General features: G+C 45.3%; 1 protein-coding gene across 2 annotated transcripts; it reads left to right on the top strand.

Moving 5' to 3' along the window:
* Positions 1-1,057: 1,057 nt before the first annotated feature.
* fam131ab (family with sequence similarity 131 member Ab) lies at positions 1,058-23,097 on the top strand. Of its 2 annotated transcripts, none has more exons than XM_031791071.1 (5): positions 1,058-1,565; positions 13,188-13,281; positions 13,652-13,834; positions 18,389-18,520; positions 19,515-23,097. In XM_031791071.1, exons 2-5 carry the CDS (start codon positions 13,212-13,214, stop codon positions 20,120-20,122), a joined length of 993 nt encoding a protein of 330 aa, XP_031646931.1. In that variant the 5' UTR covers positions 1,058-1,565; positions 13,188-13,211; the 3' UTR covers positions 20,123-23,097. The 2 variants fall into 2 exon arrangements, with proteins under 2 accessions (XP_031646931.1, XP_031646930.1); XM_031791070.1 differs by lacking the exon at positions 1,058-1,565 and adding an exon at positions 2,009-2,134.
* Positions 23,098-23,329: the final 232 nt, after the last annotated feature.

Here is a 23,329-nt window from a genome sequence, read left to right as displayed (position 1 = left end):
CAGATATTAGATTCTTCAAAGTAGCCAACCTTTGCACACTCCAAACCTTTGACTGGTACTGTATATACATAAGGTATTTATGTTTTTTCTTTTTAATACATTTGCAACAAAAACCCTTTGCTTTATCATTATGGCGTATTGTGTGTAGATTGATGAGGACATTTGTTTATTTAATCAATTTTAGAATAAGGCTGTAAAGTAACACAATGTGGAAAAAGTCAAGGGCTCTGAATTCTTTCCGAATGCGCTGTACATCCCGTTGCCGAGTATAAAACAAGGCTAAGTAGGGTCCTTAGGCTAGGCAATAAAGCCCCAATAAAGCCCTTTCTGGGGAGTTTTTCCCAGCCAAGAGCTTCTACATCTGCGTTGCTCTCTGGGGTTTTAGGTACGGTTTCTGTATAAGCACTTTGTGACAACTGCTGTTGTAAAATAGGGCTTTATAAATAAATGTGATTGGTTGATAGCCTAACCATGTCAATGTACGGTCTTTACCACATTCCAGCTGGCCGTAGACCGAGGTCTTTTCACACACTGAATAACGAAGGAAGGGGTAGGGAGGTTCTTGCCCGTAAGATGTCGGCACAAATAGGATAATAACCTAAATGTACTCCTGATTCCGGATTCTTTCATGAAAAGACTGCGTTTTGGGGAAGTGTTGCATTTTGAAAGGAAGGCAATTTTAAGCTTTCATCTTTAAAAGCTTGTAACGTTTTAATCACGCCTTGCATCTTTAACTAGACCCTACCCACAGGAGTTGAGTTAGATCAATGCGTTGAGTTTAATAAATTGCAATACGTTATCTCAGTGGGCTATCAGAGGCCCTCACTGAAATCGCATCTGCTGAGAAATGCAACTTTTAATTGAGAACATCAATCCCGAGTTAATTCTCTCTCCACTTCTAGCCCCTCACCCTTTATGAAATAGGCTGGTCCTTACACCGTGACATCCTCCAATCAGATATCTTTCCACTTCAAGTAGAGCGAAAAGGGAGGTGGAAGCTCGGCCTGGTGTATAAAACCGTTTTCGCGTGGGATTTTTGTACCAATGCAACCTGCAACTCCTCTGCTAGCCAAGGCCGAGTGACGCTACTAGGCTAGAGCTACACGAAGAACGCGGGACGATCCCGTGCTGGTGTGTGGATTTCACTAGAGTGTGACAACGAGGGGGAACCCCCAGCAGCGGAGCGTGAAGCCAATACTGCTGCCGCGGCCTCAGAGCCCAAGCAGACGTGCGCTGTCCAGCCGCGGTGGTGCTGAAACACCGGCATCGATCCTTCCCTCAGTGACGTAGGGAGAGAGGGGCAAGGTTTGGCTACAGGCAGATAGAATACACTGGATATTAATATTGTAATGATAAAACCGCGCAAAGACTACACAGAAGCCATATAGAACATGCAGAACTCACAAGCAACCAAGCATTAACAAAAAGCAAGTGAAAAGTTGGAAGAACGGGTTGGACTTTTCCCCGCCCTCGGTGTCACTCGAGGGTTGTGAGCAGCACGCCGTATCCTTGCGGAACACAGAGAAGACTCCGGGGAGAGACAGGAGAGACTTCAGATCTATAAGGTACGCTCAGGTCTTTTGTTGCAGAATGAAAACAGGTGTAGGTTAAGCTACTCGTGTGAGAAGCGAAAATTGTCTTTATTGGTTCCAAAACGTCAGTTGGTAAGAGTTCTTTAATTTGGTTTTGATCCTAAAAGCACGTCCCAGACCGCCTGATTGTTGCATACAACGAATGGTGTGAGTTGTAGAGTCCTGTGCACGGGATATTTAAGAGGTGCAATAAGTCGTTTGTTTATTGAACTGGACTGTATAAAACTTTGTTTTCATTTTTGAGTTTAGAGATTTCTAGATAGACCAGAAATCTGTTTATAATAGTCAATCTGTTGAGTATAGCGAAGCACTGGGGCTTTCTTCTGGAGGAGCTGCAGGAGATGAAGAGGGAGTGAGTGTTGGCATCGAGATGCCGCGAGAGCTGATCTCGTATAGCTTTTTGGTGAGCGCGCTAGTCAGGAGAGAGTGAAGTGATTTTTCTGCTGTTGAAGGATGCGGAGCTAAAGGTTTTATGTTTGAATGACAAGACTCTTCCGGCCGGCACAATGGTTTTGACTGCGTTGACCCAGTTTAGCTGCAAGGTAAAACAGCATATTGCTCTTATCTACGCGTTCTGTCTTCATGTTATCTGGGCTATTCGAATAGCTATTCCCACAGACATGGCTTTATAGCCGTCATACATCATAAGACCGTTGAATTGACTATGTAATTACTAATTTTCAAGAAATAGGGGGCTAGCCTCGTCCGGAAATGCACAATTTAAATATATCACTGTGTTGGGGCATGAGCTACATAGCCCACAGACCGATTTGCTGTTCCCGAGAGACAAGATAGAAAAAGAAAAGGAGAGCCGCACTCTAGGAGCTCAGATGCAATAATTGAATAACCTAATAACGTTTCGACAGACAAGCTGTCTTCATCAGGGTATAATGAGAAACAAGCTTCCTTGGTTACACCGCAGTTGTCTTGTTCTCCCGCTGGTTGTTTACAAGATCCACCTGTCTGTCTCAGTGTCTGTCCGCCTAGTCAACGTGCCTTTTCATCTCCTCTTCATTGGTGTTTCCCACCGATATCTCATTCGCTCGGTCCTGGAAACGTGATTAATTTGATGGGGCCTTGCACTAGCGATAAATCACACGCACCCCACATCCATCCATCAGTGCACGCATCCATGTAATGCGCGCGCGCACACACACACACACAAACGCAGTCGCTTATCACCCACAGCAAGCGAAATACAATATTGTTAGCAATATAAACAAGCCAGGGATGATTTATTTGATATGCCTATAAATCTGGAAGCCAGGCCCTCTAATTGCCTATCAAGTCATCGCCCCTTCAGACTCTTGATGATGCTTATGGCTTGTAGGATACTGTGCTATCATCGTCAGACCGCTTATCAGCACTTGTCAGGACTGTAAACATGTCAATGTAATCATATTGCTGTTCATAATACTGAATTAGATGGGCTGCTTCAAGCTTTCTGTCTTTGTAACGTTCTGTGCCGTGCATGCCTGTCAGTGTCACCCCAGTAATAGTCTACACAGACCTGTCGTTGCTGTAGGCTACACGACAAGACCCACCTGTTTGCCCATTATAACTATATCACAATGCAGCTGGCCTTGACATAATTATGTTGATTTCCTCTTAAGTCTTTCAGTGAGCATGGAAGACAGGAGTCGCACCGCCATGGTCTAGCTCTTGTTTCCACGACAACGACAGAGAGCGAGGCACTTTGATGCACAGCGTGAATACACTAATATCTCCGCCTAAATGGCGAAAAAAAGCATACATGAAATATAAAGGATATAGCCTAGAGCAAATAAAAAATGTATGCACAGATGACGGATGTCCGCGAGCCTCTAATTTTTCTCGATACGCGTGGCAGCAGAGAAACTGTTGCACAATCTGACGACGTAAACCATTCAATTTGCGAAGACAATCGACAAAAATCATAGGCTAGGCCTATAAGATTACAACTCTCCAAATCATACCCCCACCAACCGTTCGTGATTTGTTTTCTCTAGGCTGCATAGGCTTTTGAATCTGTTTTTATTTTATTTTGTCCTAGCTATATATATATATATATATATTTTTTTTTTACAGATTGGTCTTCATTGCAATGCTCTGTGGACCAGGGATTTAAGCCTTTATAGAATCCTCGAGATTGCAATGAGACATGATCGCATAGGGATGCGGTTTTGACTTTGACTGATTGATTCATCTGTTGTTTTATGTCTTATATAATCAGGCTACATTAGGGCCTACATGTTGTTTGTGTTGTGGGGAGACTACTGTGATATTTTTATTTTTAAAGGTCATAACCTGATCCATTTGTCAATCCCAAAGGCAAGTGAAAATCCTTGTTTACTTGGCAGGTATTAGACATGTAAATATTGGCATTTAGATCGACAGTGGTGCCGGTTGGTAGGCTATTTGTGTTTATTGGTTTGCTAATTCTCACCAACAAGACCTCAGCATCAAGTCATTCCGTCGTCATAGAAACAGGAAGTGAGGTGTGTGGGTCTCTCTGTGTGATCCATGGGGGTAACAGAGGGCGCAGTGCATGGCTCGTCTACCCCACATCAATCTGTGTGTGTGAGGGTAGGAAATCAACACACATCAAAAGGGAGCCAGCGGCCACCGGCTCAAATGACAAACCAACGCCTTCCAAGCCCCTTCCATGAATCTAATTTACAAAACAACGCGTGCATCCATAACCCCTCTGAACAATACATTAATTAGCGAGCGAGCCATGGATTCCAAGATACAAAACACCCAGAGGCATTTGATCTCAATACATCCAATTAAATGGCAGATATTGAATCCTCCTGGCGCGAGCAACTTCAGCTCGTGAGTGATGAGGTCAGTTATACTGGCCTGAAAAGCAGAGATGGGTGCCGGCGACTAATCGAGCCAAGAGTTGTTATTTTCACATGCTGTAACTAAACACGGTTTTCTTGAGAGGAGAGCAAAAGAGAACTTACGTTTTGACAATATAGACCCACTCTGATTACCAGTAGAGACATGTTTTTGTAATATACTACTAAATGGCACTTGCATAGTTGATTATCTAGTCACATTGCACTCAGCTCCACAAGCTATCAATTGAAAACAGCGATCACACAGTGCACTGCAGAGTAGAAGCTGTCCACGTGCTGAAACACCTGTAGGGCATTTCCGTGCTTCTGCTTTGCAACCTTGGTCCCTCCTTCAGAGATAAGTTTGACGAATAGAATGAACTACATTTATTTATCGTATTTATCGATATTTATCGTTTTTGTATTGGAACAACTGATGGAAACTATTACCTAGGAGGGACCACCACTGTGCAAAGTAATGACGCAAGCGTTTATGAACAACACAATCTCGCACTCAATTCGTGCAAATATGTACAAAAAGTATTTAATCAGATTTCGTGCATTTTTTGTGTGAATAGACACATTTTTGTGCGACTTCATTCATAGGAAAATACATTTTTTGTGGAGCCTACATTACACATTTTCTTTCATAATGCATTTTATACAAGGCTATGTCAAATTTGATGAGGGTTGTCAAATTGGAGAAAAAATACGATTTTTTGTATTTTTTTTTGTGTGGTATCGATTAAGTTATTTGATTGGGGAATGGGGATACATTTTTATGATGGGAAATTAGAATACACACAAATCAAATAAAATCACATTTATTTATATAGCCCTTCGTACATCAGCTGATATCTCAAAGTGCTGTACAGAAACCCAGCCTAAAACCCCAAACAGCAAGCAATGCAGGTGTAGAAGCACGGTGGCTAGGAAAAACTCCCTAGAAAGGCCAAAACCTAAGAAGAAACCTAGATGCCGGGTGGAGATTATAACATAACATGGCCAAGATGTTCTCTCTCTCTCTCTCTCTCTCTCTCTCACACACACACACACACACACACACACACACACACACACACACACACACACACACACACACACACACACACACACACACACACACACACACACACACACACACACACACACACACACACACACACACTTTGTTTGTACTCATGTTATAGCCAACTTTTGACTTTTGTATGAATTACTTTTAATAAAATATTTTTTTCTAGTTGTCATGAATTTATAATCTTTAACTGGTTAAATGTTTGTAGTTTGCATGTTTCAGTAATGATTAACATGGTTAAATAGTTGTAAATATCTGCTTGATTCAGCTTTTGGTATATTTGGTATTGTTATACATATTCTGTATTTCCACTGAAAAAAGCAATAATTAATCAACACACTACTGTAAATAAATGGACACTACCTGTTATAAAATGGAAATTGCTATCCGTAAATTAATGGTGAGAAATACTCAGTCTAAAACCATTAGACTATGGGTTTCACAGCCCTATAATAATGATGCAAGTTATATCACTTTAATAGGGTTTATTTACAACCTATGGGGTATAACATGTTGGGCAAAGTGGTATAGGAGAGTCTGACATATAACCCCTAACTTGAGTTCAGTGATCGCCAATGAGAATCCAGAGGGGCCTAGCTTCGTCCTTCATGACTGGGAAAGGCCTGTATTCTAGGCCGTAGAAAATCCCACATCCATCTCATTAGATCAGAACAGGATGGAGCAACAGTGATTGATATTACTGGTTTGCATCCTACAAAAAAGGATAGTTGTGTTTGCTGCACAACACACTTACATTATTTGTCTACCTATATGATGTGGATCATTGTCAGGTTATTTGACATATAAGCTTCAGTAACAAAATAACCCCATGGTTGTAATAAGACTTTAAACAGGTAGTTTGTAAATGCTTATAATGTATTTGTTTTGGCTCCACACTGGTAAGTTAACCTATGTAAATTAGACCGTCACAGGGGATTTTCTTCTGAATAACTGGTCAGGGCATAGCACTTTCCATTGAGCTTCAGGCAACTTGGATGTAAGGCTTGATCACACCTGTAGTGACTACTTCTATCTGTCATGCCCATTGTTGCTTATCCATGGTTGCTTATCCATTGTTCACTAGATATATCTATGTAATTAAACCCAACACAATGTTAAAAAACAGAGTGCTTTCCACTACTAGATCACATAACTAGACGTGAGCTGGATGTGATCCCAACACTGCCACCAGTGTAGCGGAAGAAAGTGAAAGCTGCAACAGGGACTCTAACCAGGGCTCATACGTGGCAAAGTGAGCTCTCACGGCCGTTGACATGAAAGCCCAGTAGGCCTCTGGGCAGAGGCAGTAGTCCTACAATGCTGGCATATGCTTTGTTTCAATTTCCTCAGTATATAACATATAAGCCTTGGACGTGCAATAAGTGTAAGCCAACATAATTCATTATTTTACATTAACCTGTTTAACTGCATTGATATCGATTAATTGATCATAATCCAGGCCTATTGTCGGTTCAAATACCATGCAGTTGCACCAGGGGAATTTAAACCAAACAGATTTTTTCCCGCAGGTCTTCTGTTTCCCCATATTTATTATTAATACATTTTCCATCATGAAAATGTATCACTATTCCCAAATCAAATACCTTCATCGATACCACAAAAAAAAAAATATGATTTTTTGGTCCAATCTGGTAACCCTCATAAAATCCGACATAGCATCAGTAACCCAAAGTATTAAGCGGGAACAGGCAAAGAAAACAACAGTGGCATTAATACAAATAAGGCTACTATTATACCATAAGTATTTTGGTGTATTTTGACAACCTGGGTTGATTAACAATATTGGGCAGTTAACACGTTTGTTTTTTATATAACTAAATGTGAGACACAAAAAAGGCAGTGTAGAACACCATTGCCCAAAATGCATTGCTCCAATAACTTCAAAAAGATTGTTCCCAAAGTTTGCTCTCCCAAAAATGTTTTTTTTTCCCTATGAATGAAGTCGCACAAGAAATGTGTGTATTTTCACACGAATTAAGCCACACAAAAACGCACAAAATCTGCTGAAATACTTTTTGTACATATTTGCATGAATGAGTGTGAGATTGTGTACTATGAAACAACAAGGCCAATTCGGTCTATTTCTCTGGGGTGTTGTTCAATTAGGTTTTGTTCAGTGCCAATTCCAGCCTGAGGAAGGTGGCTGAAGGGATGGTGCCATATGAGCTCGCTAGAGCAAGACGTGCCCATAGTCTTTTTCCATTTGTGCCTATTGGTTAGTGCCTTGGCACTCATAATGGAGGGCGGTTGAAGTGCATGCCGCCAGGTGGAAAACAAAATGTGTATTTTCATAAAGAGATGGCATATTATATTCTCTGCTTTATTTGATTAGCAGGGATGATAACTGGCCCCCTCTACTCTGTCGTTCTTATAGCTTAGTCTGTGTTGAAAAAAATACAAACGACATAAGAGCCTTGCCTGCATGACGTGGCATAACTGCAAATTTGATGTGCACGACGAGAGCCCCCCTCGGATAGCCCCCCGTGGTATCTCAATTCAAGGGCACCCTGTTTGCGTTACTATTCTAAATAGGTACTAACTGGGGTTAATAATCGGCCTTATCTAAGGGACACTACATTGAAATACCACGTATGGCCCGCTGAGCATTCTAAACGCTCCCTCTGGGTTAGCCCCTGCAGTGGCTCCTGAGTCCCTCTCGAGGCATGCTTGGCATGTTGATTTGCAGTTCACCTATACGTTCTCTCCCTTTGACAGTGGCAGTCGACGGTCCTACGTGGACTGGAGCGAAGCAAACTCAGTGTCTGACCTGGCGCTCTTCGGAAACACCCGGATCTGCTTGGCTCACAGACTCATTCTCCACACGCCCCTAGGTACACTGATTGTCACAGTTTGACACTTTTTTTTGGCTCGGTCCACACATAGTGACGTGACACCTCCGAGTCCCCTGGACCTGCCGCCCAGCTACAGCTATCATACACTGTGCATTCAAGCGCGACCCTCTCTCACAGGAGATGTTTTCACTGGAGGAATGCTTATTGATTAGGCCTATACTGTTTACTCAATAACGCGCTACATGAGGCGGAACATCATTGTTCATCGCTGTTATACTGGGTTCGTTTACATCAGGGGCGCAACTTTCACTAGAGATGGGGACATGTCCCCCACATTCTGAAATTGCGTTTCTGTCCCCACCAGTTTTATCATTGGAATGTGATTCAAAACGAGGCCGGTGTGCTTTAGGACCACGTGGACGCCTCCGAGCGGTCTGGTAGGCTGGTTGGAGTGTTTATCTGACTGGATAATAAATAATAATAATAATAATAATTAGGTCCCCCCCACTTCTAAAACCAAAGTTGCGACCCTGGTTTACATCATATTCCATCAGCCTAAAGCAGCAGTTCTGAACAGAACATTTGTGTCACCAATATGTTTATATGTTTTAACCGCAGTAGCCTATCTGGAATATGTCTATTACATAAACCCCCGTGTTACTCGTTTATGTGTAGTTTATATTCTGTCTAATGCAATGGGGTCGCCCATAATAGACCGCAGGGGCACCCAGATAATCAAAACGGACAGTAGCCTAGCTCTGAATTGAATTCTCTTCGAAGTCATTAGAAATTCGCGATGTGAAGCAAAACATTATTTTCTCAGCCTTTTTTGGTTTAATAATTACCTAATTAACTAAGCCGTCCAAGTCGTGAACGAGTGATTCCGCTTTGGGTCCTCCATTTTGGTTTTCAGTAAATGTTCACCAGTTAGTTTTCTAATTATTATATGAAGTAATTCAAAGTAATTAGCAATTAATTTCTAATGCAGCTTTCAACTGGGAATCTCAATGGCACTGAGTGTAATGCCTTTTTTCCTTGGCCTAAATGCAATTAAACAGATCTACTTAGGAGAGTTGGACGGTAGGGTCGGCAGCAGTTCGGCCGCCAATGCTGCAGTCTCAATTACTGTGTAGGCTTCAGCACTTCTGACTGACTGGCTTTGTGCAAATGGATGGTTGGCCGCAGTGCCACGTTGACATTGGGTTGGTTTGATTGAGCATGAGCAGGTGCTGTCCCCAATCCGTTTGTTATTTTCGGAGTAGCTCTCTGTAACGATTTATTTGTATTTATTAAGGATCCCCATTAGCAGCTACTGTTCCTGGGGGTCCAGCAACATAAAGGCAATTATATACAATTTAAAATATTATCACAATACTTTTAACAACACCTTATGTGTGTTCCCTCAGGCCACTACTCTACTATCTCATATCTACAATATAAAATCCATTTATGAATACTATATTATTTATTGACCGCCACGATTGATTAGGCAATACCTAAACAATTTCAGGTATAGGCCTATCTAGAGGTGGAAACAATTATGCAATAAACCTGCTCACAGATTCTATATGCCTATCTCTCTCTATTGACAGTCTTATGCAGGCTATAGAGAAGTAAATAGAATTTAGCAGGTTGCTGGAATAATTCACTCAAAGCTAATGATGAATCCGTCTCATCTCATTGTATCGATCAGCGCGCACCATCTGGATGTCGCAATGAGCCAGCGCGTGGCTGCTGTAACGAGGAGATTATTAGCACCGCCAAAATATTCCTCTCTCTCTCTCCTCTCTCTACACCGCTCTATTGAATATCTCGGCGATGGAATAGAACGGCCAGGGCCATTATAATTGTTTGCCGCTTGGTGACCCTACAGGCACTGTCGCAGAGCCGTGCCAGCGTGCCCATTGCCATACAGAAGCTCCGCTGGTGCACGCGTGCCGGATCGTCCTCTCTCCATGTTCAACAAGCAATATAGATGTCGAATCTGTTTGTAGACAGTGTCGCCTCTGAAACCTATAGAACGCATTTGAGGCGTTAGTCTTCCAGAGGAACATATGAATGTATAGCTAAATTGAGACTAGGAGTAAAAACCATCCGTGGCCATCCGTGTGCATGTGACGTCATCTATGAATCACAGATCCACGTTTCCTGCGAGAAATTGCTCCTTGGTGATCGGTTCCTATAGCAATGCTCCTTTAGTGGAAAGTTCAGCAACCGTTTTCGAAGTACACAGGCATAGGGTCGCGAGGAGGCGAGCTCAGCACATACACGCAGTACACACACACTGTCACGGTGTTCCTCCTCTTCTTCCGAAGAGGAGAGGCGGACCAAAATGCGGCGTCGTAAGTGTCCATGGTAAATCTTTAATAAAGAAAGTACTGACACTGTATACAAAACAATAAACAAATGGACCGTGAAGCTACAACATAGACAATCACCCACAAACAAACAGTGCAACCCAGGCTACCTAAGTATGATTCTCAATCAGAGACAACTAATGACACCTGCCTCTGATTGAGAAGCATACTAGGCCGAAACATAGAAATACCCAAATCATAGAAAAACAAACATAGACTGCCCACCCAACTCACACCCTGACCATACTAACTAAATACAAAACAAAGGAAATAAAGGTCAGAACGTGACACACACAGCGTAGTATGTTAGAGAAGAGGGACTCGATTTGCATCCTATTTCTATGGAAAAACTGCTAATCTGCGAGAAAACAAGGGGCGTTGTCACGGATGAAGGAACACTGTTATTATTAGACTACATGTCACTGATGCCAATAGCTTTGTAGCTATGGAAGCCTATTCTTGCGTGTATGTGTGCATGTAGCCAGTGTGCACGCGTACGTTTGTTTTTGTGATATCAGCGTATTCAGTTCAAAGGAACTGTACTAGAGCTGTCAAGTGTTAAAGCCTGTAGTAGGGCATTGCTGTGTCTCCCTGTCGCTATATACACGTCATTCTGGCACCTGTTTGGCAACCCATTGGGCCATCCTAGTTTATTTTGGCAGATTGAACTTGAATATAATATTTTCTCAATTTAATTATTCGTAAAATAAGGGCAGTAGTTGTAAATAAATTCCAGTTCGACAGCGAGATCTCGTATGAAACCCTTGGCATTGCGTCTGTGTAACAAGTAGAACTTTAGACCGTTCCCCTCGCCGGGCGCGAACCAGGGACCCTCTGCACACATCAACAGTCACCCTCGAAGCATCGTTACCCATCGCTCCACAAAAGCCTCGGCCCTTGCAGAGCAAGAGGAACCACTACTTCAAGGTCTCAGAGCAAGTGACTTCACCGATTGAAACGCTATTTAGCGCGCACCACCGCTAACTAGCTAGCCGTTTCACATCAGTTACATCTGCAGTTTTGGAGAAGATCGGGAGTTCAATACACCGAGCAGATACGCGGAATCTGAGTTGAGAATGCTTCATAGTCCTGTCATCACTATAGAGAGTTTATGGTAAAGGAATGGTTGAACAGAAACGACAGTGGATGTCACAAGTGAGTCTCGGATTTTAAACTGAGTAATGGCAACCTCGGCACCTTGCTTTCTGTTCACTAGACTGTGCCAGATTAGCCCATGGCTTGTCAGTAAAACACCGGGCATGTCCTCGTTATTTTACAAAATGGATATGTGTGTGTTTCCGTGCATGTGAAGCACAAGAGTGCCATGATCTTCACCCGCCTGTGTGGGGATGAATGCTGGGGATGCCTTCGCCATTCCGAGCTCTCAGCTCTCGTTCAGTAGGGGAGAGTGGGTGAAGAGGTAGGAGGGGTGACGGTGGTGTAAAGTGCAGTGGCGCCTGGGGTCATGTGAAACTCGAAGGCATGACATATTTCCCAGATTTTCTTCAGTGATGAGGGAGCTCGGGTCTCTCTGCTGAGCTAGAGGATTTTCACGTCTCTCAGTAGTGGTTGACATAATCGCCAGCGCGGGAACATCTGAGCTCGCAGAGCCCCTGTTTCCGGACTGTTTCAAAACGTTTCAGTATTGAGAGCGCAAACTGAGATTGACGTGGGATCAGCTAACTGTCTACATTATAGACACGTGGACGAAACTAGGCTATAAAAAGCAATGCTGAATAAAAGCGCGTGTCAACACCAGATACAATGTTTGCGGTGTGACTTTACAGGATAGGCAGACCATACTAAGGGAGTAGAGTAGAGAGGATTGACAGACCAGACCAGGGGAGTAGAGTAGAGAGGATTGACAGACCAGACCAATGGAGTAGAGTAGAGAGGATTGACAGACCAGACCAATGGAGTAGAGTAGAGAGGATTGACAGACCAGACCAATGGAGTAGAGTAGAGAGGATTGACAGACCAGACCAATGGAGTAGAGTAGAGAGGATTGACAGACCAGACCAATGGAGTAGAGTAGAGAGGATTGACAGACCAGACCAATGGAGTAGAGTAGAGAGGATTGACAGACCAGACCAATGGAGTAGAGTAGAGAGGATTGACAGACCAGACCAGGGGAGTAGAGTAGAGAGGATTGACAGACCAGACCAATGGAGTAGAGTAGAGGATGGACAGACCAGACCAATGGAGTAGAGTAGAGGATGGATAGACCAGACCAAGGGAGGAGGGTAGAGAGGAGGGGGGTTGTTCTGTAGTTTCATCATAATATTCTTTCAATGGCCCTTCATATCATTAGTGCAGTGTGTGTGTGTGTGTGTGTGTGTGTAAAAACAATGAAAACAGGCGTTTTCTCTACCTTGAAAACATGAGTGCTCTTTTAGATCCGTTTGAAAGGATTTCTTGGTAGTCATAGCATGTACAGTACATGTGTATAATAGCCTCCACTGCTTGCCATCCATCATTAATGTAGTGTATGAGTCATCCTTTAATAATGGTTGTTTTTTCCTTCACAGGTAAATGTTGAAGACACCGTTGAAATGTTACCAAAATCGAGAAGAGCACTTACCATTCAAGAGATTGCGGCATTAGCCAGATCTTCATTACATGGTAAATACGAGCATTGCGCACAAACACAGTGTCTATTGTCTATTGATATACAGTAAGAATCAGCAGTAATGTTGGCCGTGACCTTCAAATACTCAGCTTTCCAGAATACACAGAAAAATGGACAGAATACTACAATCCTTTACCCATAAGGTAGTCAGTGGTGTCAGGGTCCACAGCGTCAAAGTCAGTCCTGTTCCACACGTAACGAGCCACCTGTCACACACACACACACACACACACACACACACACACACACACACACACACACACACACACACACACACACACACACACACACACACACACACACACACACTCTCTTTACACTTTACATGTATGTGACACTTACCCTCTAATCTTTGACCTCTAGGCATTTCCCAGGCGATGAAGGACCATGTGACACGGCCCACAGGCATGGCCCAGGGCAGGGTGGCCCACCTGATAGAGTGGAAGGGCTGGTGTAAGCCCACTGACACCCCCGCAGCTCTGGAGTCTGACTTCAACAACTACTCTGACCTCACTGAGGGAGAACAGGAGGCCCGCTTCGCTGCAGGTCAGTAGCCCTACCCAGTTTATCATTACGATCATTTAGTTTTACTTTAACAGGTAAGTTGACTGAGAATGTTTTTTGCAGCAATGACTTGAGGTATTAAAATGTTGTGCAAAGTTCCTCTTTCTCTCAGTTTTTTTGTCCCCTTCTTTCTATGCCACTATTTTTTCCTCTGTTCCTGTCTGCCTCCCTCCCTGCAGTGCAGCCTCTCAAGGTTAATTTGCACAGTAAGGTTCTGCTCCTGGCTAGTGCCGGCGTGACTGAGCACTTTTCTCTGTGCCCCTCGTCTCCTCTCATTTTTATTTGATTTTTTCTCCTCTCCTCTCCTCTCCTCTCCTCTCCTCTCCTCTCCTCTCCTCTCCTCTCCTCTCCTCTCCTCTCCTCTCCTCTCCTCTCCTCTCCTCTCCTCTCCTCTCCTCTCCTCTCCTCTCCTCTCCTCTCTTCTCTTCTCCTCTCCTCATCTCCTTTTGTCTCCTATCCTCTCCTTTCCACATCTAATATGCCCCTTTACACACATACAGGCATGCAAACACTTATACCCCCTTCTGATTCTACCATCACATCCAGCTAACCCCAGAGTTATTTCAATTGTCCTTCACTTCCTCTTACATCATCATCATGTGCCTGTCCACTCTGTCAGAACCCCAAAGTCCTGACATCTCTGGCTCCTTTTGAACTTTAGCTGGGCTTGGGTGACTTTACAGTGAATGTATTGTACTGTATATGGGAGAGTGTAAGTGTGTGACTGTTTTGTAGAAGTGATTTGTTTTCAATTATGGGAGAGAGCACAAGGGTAAATGTGTCGGAAGGTTGCACTGTATATGGTATGTATGATAGATTAAGTCTGCTGAATGGGAGTTACAGTGGTGGTTCTGTCCATGTGGGGTTGTCCTATTGATGTACCAGCACGTGCCAACACACACACTCTCTCTCAATTCAATTCAATGGCTCTCTCTCTCTCTCTCTCTCTCTCTCTCTCTCTCTCTCTCTCTCTCTCTCTCTCTCTCTCTCCCCCTCTCTCTCTCTCTCTTTATCTCTCTCACACTTTAGACTATATGTGAGAGGGGAAATAGAACAGTGTACTTTTCAGTGTGTGTTTGTACCGGTGTGAGTGTGTTAAATATTACTGAGTGTGTGTGACTGTGTGCAGGGCTACAGTTCCCTTAGTTTACTCTGAAGAGGCCATCAAAGTGTTCTGGGAGTGTGCTGTTCTTATCATGTCTGAATGGGAGAAGAGCCAATCTCTGCAGGACCAACACGCACTCAAGCAGCATGGATGTAAACCTTGTGTGTATAAGATGGAGAAAGACAATGAGAAACAGAAAGAGACTAGCGGTATGTGTTGGAGGATGGGCCTCCTTGTGTGTGAAGGCTGAGTTTAGGGTTGAGCCACAGTAGAATATGAATGGGAGAATCGATCTCTGTGTGAACCAACACATGAATACAGAACACATGACAGCAGAGAACAGCGGAGAGGCAAATAGAGAGAAATGAGATGAGAGGGATTGGGAAAGAAAGAGAGAGCGAAATCGAATTGAGGTGAAAAAGTGTTAGATTGAAATGCAAAGGAAAATGAGATGAATGAGGAAGGGAGAGGAACGCGTGTGGCTGAGGGAGAGAGAGGAGAAATAAATGAGAAGAGAGGAATGAGAAAAGAGAGGGATTGGATGGAATACAAAAGAGAGGAGAGGAATGAGGAAAGGAACGCCATTGGAGCAGGGGAGAGAAAGAGGTAATTTGTGATTGGCTAGCTCGTGACAGTGATTGGAGGTGATTGGTCAGTTTGTCTCTCCGGAACGCTGGCTCTGAAACATCAGCAGATTTTTCACCTTGTCGGCACGAAGATTCAAACTAGCGACCATTCAGTTACTGGCCCAACGCTCTAACCACTAGGCTCCCTGCCACCCCCCGCTTGGCTACCTGTCACCCCCCGCTGGGCTACCTGCCACCCAGCTGGGCTACCTGCCACACCCAGCTGGGCTACCTGCCACCCATCTGGGCTGCCTGCCACCCAACTTGGCTGCCTGCCACCCAACTTGGCTACCTGCCACACCCCACTGGGCTACCTGCCACACCCCGCTGGGCTACCTGCCACCCAGCTGGGCTACCTGCCACACCCAGCTGGGCTACCTGCCACACCCCGCTGGGCTACCTGCCACACCCCGCTGGGCTACCTGCCACACCCAGCTGGGCTGCCTGCCACCCAACTTGGCTACCTGCCACCCAGCTGGGCTACCTGCCACACCCCGCTGGGCTACCTGCCACCCTGCTGGGCTACCTGCCACACCCCGCTGGGCTACCTGCCACACCCCGCTGGGCTACCTGCCACCCCGCTGGGCTACCTGCCACCCAGCTGGGCTGCCTGCCACACCCCGCTGGGCTACCTGCCACCCAGCTGGGCTGCCTGCCACCCAGCTTGGCTACCTGCCACCCCGCTGGGCTACCTGCCACCCCGCTGGGCTACCTGCTACCCTTTCCTCCCCAATTTTGTGGTATCCAATTGGTATTTACAGTCTTGTCTCATCGCTGCAACTTCCGTACGTAAGCGAAGGTCGAGAGCCGTGCTGTGGATTTGAACCCAGAATCTCTAGTGGCACAACTAGCACTGCGACGCAGTGCTTTAGACTACTGCGCTACTCGGGAGGTCAATCTCACATTTCTGATTGTGTTACAGTGCATTCGGAAAATATTCAGACCCCTTGACTTTTTCTACATTTTGTTACATTACAGCCTTATTCTAAAATGGATTTAAACTATTTTCCCTCATCCATCAACACACTATACCCCATAATGACATAGTTAAAACAGGTTTAACTTTTTTTTGTGCAAATGTATTTAAAATACAAAACTCATATTACATTTACATAAGTATTCAGACCCTTTACTCAGTACTTTGTTGAAGCACCTTTGGCAGTGATTACAGCCTCATTCTGTTTAAACTTGACGCTACAAGCTTGGCACACCTGTATTTGAGGAGTTTCTCACATTCTTCTCTGCAGATCCTCTCAAGTTTTGTCAGGGTGGATGGGTAGCATTGCTGCACAGCTATCTTCAGGTCTCTCCAGAGATGTTCGATCGGGTTCAAGTCCGGGCTCTGGCTGGGCCATTCAAGAACAACCAAAGACTTGTCCCGAAGCCACTCCTGCATTGTTTTGGCTGCGTGCTTCGGGTCGTTGTCCTGTTGGAAGGTGAACCTTTGCTCCAGTCTGTGGTCCTGAGTGCACTGGAGCAGGTTTTCATCATGATCTCTCTGTACTTTGCTCCGTTCATCTTTCCCTCGATATTGACTTGTCTCCCAGTCCCTGCCACTGACAAACATCCCCACAGCATGACGCTGCCACCACCATGCTTCACCGTAGGGATGGTGCCAGGTTTCCTCCAGATGTGACACTTGGCATTCAGGTCAAAGAGTTCAATCCTGGTTTCATCAGAACAGAGAATCTTGTTTCTCATGGCCAGAGTCCTTTGGGTGCCTTTTGGCAAACTCCAAGTGGGCTGTCATGTGCCTTTTACTGAGGAGTGGCTTCCGTCTGGCCACTCTACCACAAAGGCCTGATTGGTGGAGTGCTGAAGAGGCGGTTGTTTTTCTGGAATGTTTTCCCATCTCCATAGAGGAACTCTGGAGTTCTGTCAGAATGACCATTGGTTTCTTGGTCACCTCCCTGACCAAGGCCCTTCTCCCCCGATTGCTCAGTTCGGCTGGGTGGGCCAGCTCTAGGAAGAGTCTTGGTGGTTCCAAACTTCTTCCATTTAACTTCTTACATTCAATGCAGAATTGTTTTGGTACCTTTCCCCAGATCTGTGCCTCGACACAATCCTGTTTCGGTGCTCTATGGACAATACCTTGTTTTTTTCTCTGACATGCACTGTCAACTGTGGGACCTTATATAGACAGGTGTGTGCCTTTCTAAATAATGTCCAATCAATTGAATTTACCACAATTTACAAACATCTCAAGGATGATCAATAGAAACAGGATGCACCTGAGCTCAATTTCGAGGCTCATAGCAAAGGGTCTGAATAAGGTATCTGTTTTATTTGTAATACATTTGCAAAAATGTCTAAAAACCTGTTCTCTCCTTGTTATTATGTGGTATTGTGTGTAGATTAATGTGGAAAAAATGTGTTCAAATCAATTTTAGAATAAGGCTGTAATGTAACAAAATGTGTAAAAAGTCAAAGGATCTAAATACTTTCCGAATGCACTGTACCTGTGATTTGTGTGTGTTAATTATGTGCAGTGTTTGCATATATACCCAGCTGACATGTTTGTATGTTTGTATGATCTACGACCACTACGGTTTAGAACCTTGCTGTGATGTCAGTTTATCCCTGTACTCTGTCTTCCACAGAAAAGACCTGTCAATCAAAAAGTATATACCTGCGTCATCATGGGCACCCAGGGACAGGGCTCGATGTCTGACCTGTGTGTGAATGTGTGTGTTTGCATGTGTGTGTATTGAATTTTTGTTAAAATTAAGTCTAACCTGTATGTGAGTGTATGTGTGTGTGTATTAAATGTTGGTGAATATGATGTCTAACAAATGTGTGTTTCAGGTGTGGCGGAGCAGTTTGCCATAGCGGAGGCTAAACTGAGAGCTTGGTCGTCTGTGGATGGAGATGACTCTAATGACGACTCTTATGATGAGGACTTCATTCCCGCCAACGAGCCCACAACACAAAGCACGGGTACTATACACACACACACGCACGCACGCACGCACGCACGCACGCACGCACGCACGCACGCACGCACGCACACACACACACACACACACACACACACACACACACACACACACACACACACACACACACACACACACACACACACACACACACGTACACACACACACTCTAAATATCATAATCAGACCACCTCCAATACGATACCAACTTTTTAAACTTTCAAATTTGAGCCAATACTACCCTATTACAACTGGAGTATCACTGAAGAATACATGGTCCTCCCTTCTAATACCTTCATTTGTTGCTACCCCCTACTCCAGGTCCTGCACATCCTTTCTCCCCATCCCCCCACCTCCCTGTCTCCTCTAACTGTGTGGTGATGAATCTGTCTGAAACTCTGATTGTCCCAGTGCCCTACTTTCATTCTCTCACAAAAAATGTTGTTCCCCGGCGCAATTTGATGTCCCACATGCAAGTTTAAATTGATTCCTTTGCTGCAGACAAGGGGGTGGGGGGGGGGGGGTTGAGTTTGTTGGTTCTGTGAGTGGACTATACATTTAGTGTGTGTGTGTTTGTGAATGTTTGTGTGTACTATTGTGGGGATGCCAATGCTTTTATGCTGATTGCTTACTCCACTGCACCAAATATGACTGTTTTGTTTTACTTGATAATGTAATTTATTTTAATTTAGTATTACGTATTTTATTCCGTAACACGATATGGGTGAGAAGTTGCCCCAAAGGCACAGATCTAGGATCAGCTTGCATCCTATAAAATCCACCCTTTCCAGATATAGGCTGATAAGTCAGTTTGACTACTTAACGTGTCTGCTGTCATTCCATAACTATACATTGCTCTCTCATCAGTAGGGCTCATAGTTTTTCCTGACCACGTGACCTGACCTCATCAGGCATGGTAGGACAATAGGCAGGGTCATTCAGTACACTCACTGTCTCTCTTCTCCCCCTCTCTCCCCCTCTCTGAACCCCCTCAGAGGTGCCCTCCTACCTGAGGGACCTTCTTCACAGTCAGGTGTGTCAGCACCTGGGTCTGCAGGGGCCGTGCTGCGAGGGAGCAGGTAGAGGAGACAGGCCCTCGCCCACTTCCACAGACACCATCTGCTCCAGCCTCTGCAGCCTGGACGAGCAACACCCCTTACTGCGAGATCTCACCCATCACTGCGGCAACAACTACGGTAACGCCGCCGAGCTGGCTGCCAAGATCCTCTCGGCCCTGCAAGGGGGAGAGGAGCTGCTGTTGGCCCGCCTCCAGAGGGTGGAGCAGGGGGTTAGAGGGGGAGGGGACTTCAACAGCCTAGGGGGTGGGAGGGGCCGGCCAGGGGGGGAGGAATCGCCCTGCTACTCTGTGACCTACTCCGAGACCTACCTGTCACCCGGGGAGGACGACGATACGCCCTGCAAAGACTACGAGGGCACCGTGTGCCAGGGAGAAGGAGATGGCGAGGTGTACCCACCTGACTATGCCACCCACAGGAAGGTCTCAGACGTAGCCTCCTCCGGGGTGGTGTCTCTGGACGAGGATGAAGAGGAGGAAAAGGAGGAGGAGGAGAGGGAGAGAGAGCAGGGAAACCAATGTCATTGATTTTTGTTTCATCCATTGTTTCTCTGTCCATCTCTCCGTCCCTCACATGGCCTCTGATATGTTAAGCCTGTCCATCTGTCCGTCCCTCCCTTGGCCTCTGATATTTTAAGCCTGTCCATCTCTCCATCCCTCACATGGCCTCTGATATGTTAAACCTGTCCATCTCTCCGTCCCTCCCTTGGCCTCTGATATGTTAAGACTGTCCATCTCTCCATCCCTCACATGGCCTCTGATATGTTAAACCTGTCCATCACTCTGTCCCTCACATGGCCTCTGATATGTTAAGCCTGTCCATCTCTCCGTCCCTCACATGGTCTCTGATATGTTAAGCATGTCCATCTCTCCATCCCTCACATGGCCTCTGATATGTTAAGCCTGTCCATCTCTTCGTCCCTCACATGGCCTCTGATATGTTAAGCCTGTCCATCTCTTTGTCCCTCACATGGCCTCTGATATGTTAAGCCTGTCCATCTCTCTGTCCCTCACATGGTCTCTGATATGTTAAGCCTGTCCATCTCTCCGTCCCTCACATGGTCTCTGATATGTTAAGCCTGTCCATCTCTCTGTCCCTCACATGGCCTCTGATATGTTAAGCCTGTCCATCTCTCCGTCCCTCACATGGCCTCTGATATGTTAAGCCTGTCCATCTCTTCGTCCCTCACATGGCCTCTGATATGTTAATTCTGTCCATCTCTTCGTCCCTCACATGGCCTCTGATATGTTAAGCCTGTCCATCTCTTCGTCCCTCACATGGCCTCTGATATGTTAAGCCTGTCCATCTCTTCGTCCCTCACATGGCCTCTGATATGTTAAGCCTGTCCATCTCTCCATCCCTCACATGGCCTCTGATATGTTAAGCCTGTCCATCTCTCTGTCCCTCACATGGCCTCTGATATGTTAAGCCTGTCCATCTCTCCGTCCCTCCCTTGGTCTCTGATATGTTAAGCCTGTCCATCTCTCCGTCCCTCACATGGTCTCTGATATGTTAAGCCTGTCCATCTCTCCGTCCCTCACATGGCCTCTGATATGTTAAGCCTGTCCATCTCTCCGTCCCTCACATGGCCTCTGATATGTTAAGCCTGTCCATCTCTTCGTCCCTCACATGGCCTCTGATATGTTAATTCTGTCCATCTCTTCGTCCCTCACATGGCCTCTGATATGTTAAGTCTGTCCATCTCTTCGTCCCTCACATGGCCTCTGATATGTTAAGCCTGTCCATCTCTTCGTCCCTCACATGGCCTCTGATATGTTAAGCCTGTCCATCTCTCCATCCCTCACATGGCCTCTGATATGTTAAGCCTGTCCATCTCTCTGTCCCTCACATGGCCTCTGATATGTTAAGCCTGTCCATCTCTCCGTCCCTCCCTTGGTCTCTGATATGTTAAGCCTGTCCATCTCTCCGTCCCTCACATGGTCTCTGATATGTTAAGCCTGTCCATCTCTCCGTCCCTCACATGGCCTCTGATATGTTAAGCCTGTCCATCTCTCTGTCCCTCACATGGCCTCTGATATGTTAAGCCTGTCCATCTCTCCGTCCCTCACATGGCCTCTGATATGTTAAGCCTGTCCATCTCTTCGTCCCTCACATGGCCTCTGATATGTTAAGCCTGTCCATCTCTCCGTCCCTCACATGGCCTCTGATATGTTAAGCCTGTCCATCTCTCCGTCCCTCCCTTGGTCTCTGATATGTTAAGCCTGTCCATCTCTCCGTCCCTCACATGGTCTCTGATATGTTAAGCCTGTCCATCTCTCCGTCCCTCACATGGCCTCTGATATGTTAAGCCTGTCCATCTCTCTGTCCCTCACATGGCCTCTGATATGTTAAGCCTGTCCATCTCTCTGTCCCTCACATGGCCTCTGATATGTTAAGCCTGTCCATCTCTCTGTCCCTCACATGGCCTCTGATATGTTAAGCCTGTCCATCTCTCCGTCCCTCACATGGCCTCTGATATGTTAAGCCTGTCCATCTCTCTGTCCCTCACATGGCCTCTGATATGTTAAGCCTGTCCATCTCTCCGTCCCTCACATGGCCTCTGATATGTTAAGCCTGTCCATCTCTCCGTCCCTCACATGGCCTCTGATATGTTAAGCCTGTCCATCTCTCCGTCCCTCACATGGCCTCTGACATGTTTAAACCTGTCTGCATGTTTTCATGACTTGAAGTCTTACTGCAGTGTAACCCCTCTGTCCTGGCCTTATGGCATCATGTTGATCCCCCACCCGCCTGCCCCCTGACCATTTGATATGTATCAATATATTTTTGTCTTGAGGCGTCCAAACAATCTTTTCTATCAATGTGAAGCAGGACAGCTGGACTGGCTGTCACAGCCTTCAATAAGAAGCCCAACAATTGGTCTGTGGTTTCAGTAAGAAGCCCATGGATTGGCCAGTGGGGTTCAGTGCTCCACCCACACACAACAAGAAAGCGAAAGACTGCTAAAAACTAAAAAAGACAGAAATAGACAGAATCTTAAAACTATGAAATATCTTTGCATGTGTTTGCAAGTGCTGAACTGAACTTGTGTGCTGACCTGGTCTTGAGCACGTCGGTTTGCAGTTTGGGCTGTTCTGTATAACCCCACCCTTCCCCCGCCACCACCCAGATACAATGTATCCCATTGGTGGACAGGTTCCACTGCATCCTGAAACCTGAAACCCCTCCTCTCTTTTGCAAGAGATGTAAGCCGTGTTCCTCTTCCCAGGCGTTGCTGACGCGTGCCAGATCTTCCTAAATCTGGATAGTTATTTTACGTATCAGCTAACCACATCATATGCTGCACCAATCTGGTGTCTGACGTCGATGATGTGGCACACAACCATTGGATGATGCATGCAACGTCTGAACAGGGGAGCACGACCCCTAGCATCCTTCTGGGCATGGCTTGCTGAGTATGCCAAACTACCGTATGTAACCTGTCACCAACAGTTATGAGCAAATGCTGGAATGTCTTAAAAGTGACAGGAAATATGTATTTGATATGCTTTTATTGTACTAGTTTTCTATCATTCAACATGTTGTTGTTATTATAATTATTCTGAATATCATTATGACTAACCGTCATAATGACATACTACAGCTACCGGATTCTGTTTTTGGTTCTATGGTTTCCTATATGGAAGGCCAATGGTCTAGGCCTTCAAAGACAAAAACACAAATAGAATGTTCCAGAAGTGACCATTTGGTGAAAGAGATGCTGTTTGGTAGAG

Source organism: Oncorhynchus kisutch, linkage group LG15, assembly GCF_002021735.2.
Source record: "Oncorhynchus kisutch isolate 150728-3 linkage group LG15, Okis_V2, whole genome shotgun sequence".
NCBI lineage: Eukaryota > Metazoa > Chordata > Actinopteri > Salmoniformes > Salmonidae > Oncorhynchus > Oncorhynchus kisutch.
This window is presented reverse-complemented; position numbering and strand designations above follow the sequence as displayed.

Bases quoted from the DNA above. Each gene is read 5' to 3' on its own strand.
- fam131ab (XM_031791070.1), top strand. From the start codon at position 2,099: ATGGTTTTGACTGCGTTGACCCAGTTTAGCTGCAAG. The intron at 2,135-13,187 runs GTAAAACAGCAT...TTTCCTTCACAG, and splicing joins TGACCCAGTTTAGCTGCAAG to GTAAATGTTGAAGACACCGT. The intron at 13,282-13,651 runs GTAAATACGAGC...TTTGACCTCTAG, and splicing joins AGCCAGATCTTCATTACATG to GCATTTCCCAGGCGATGAAG.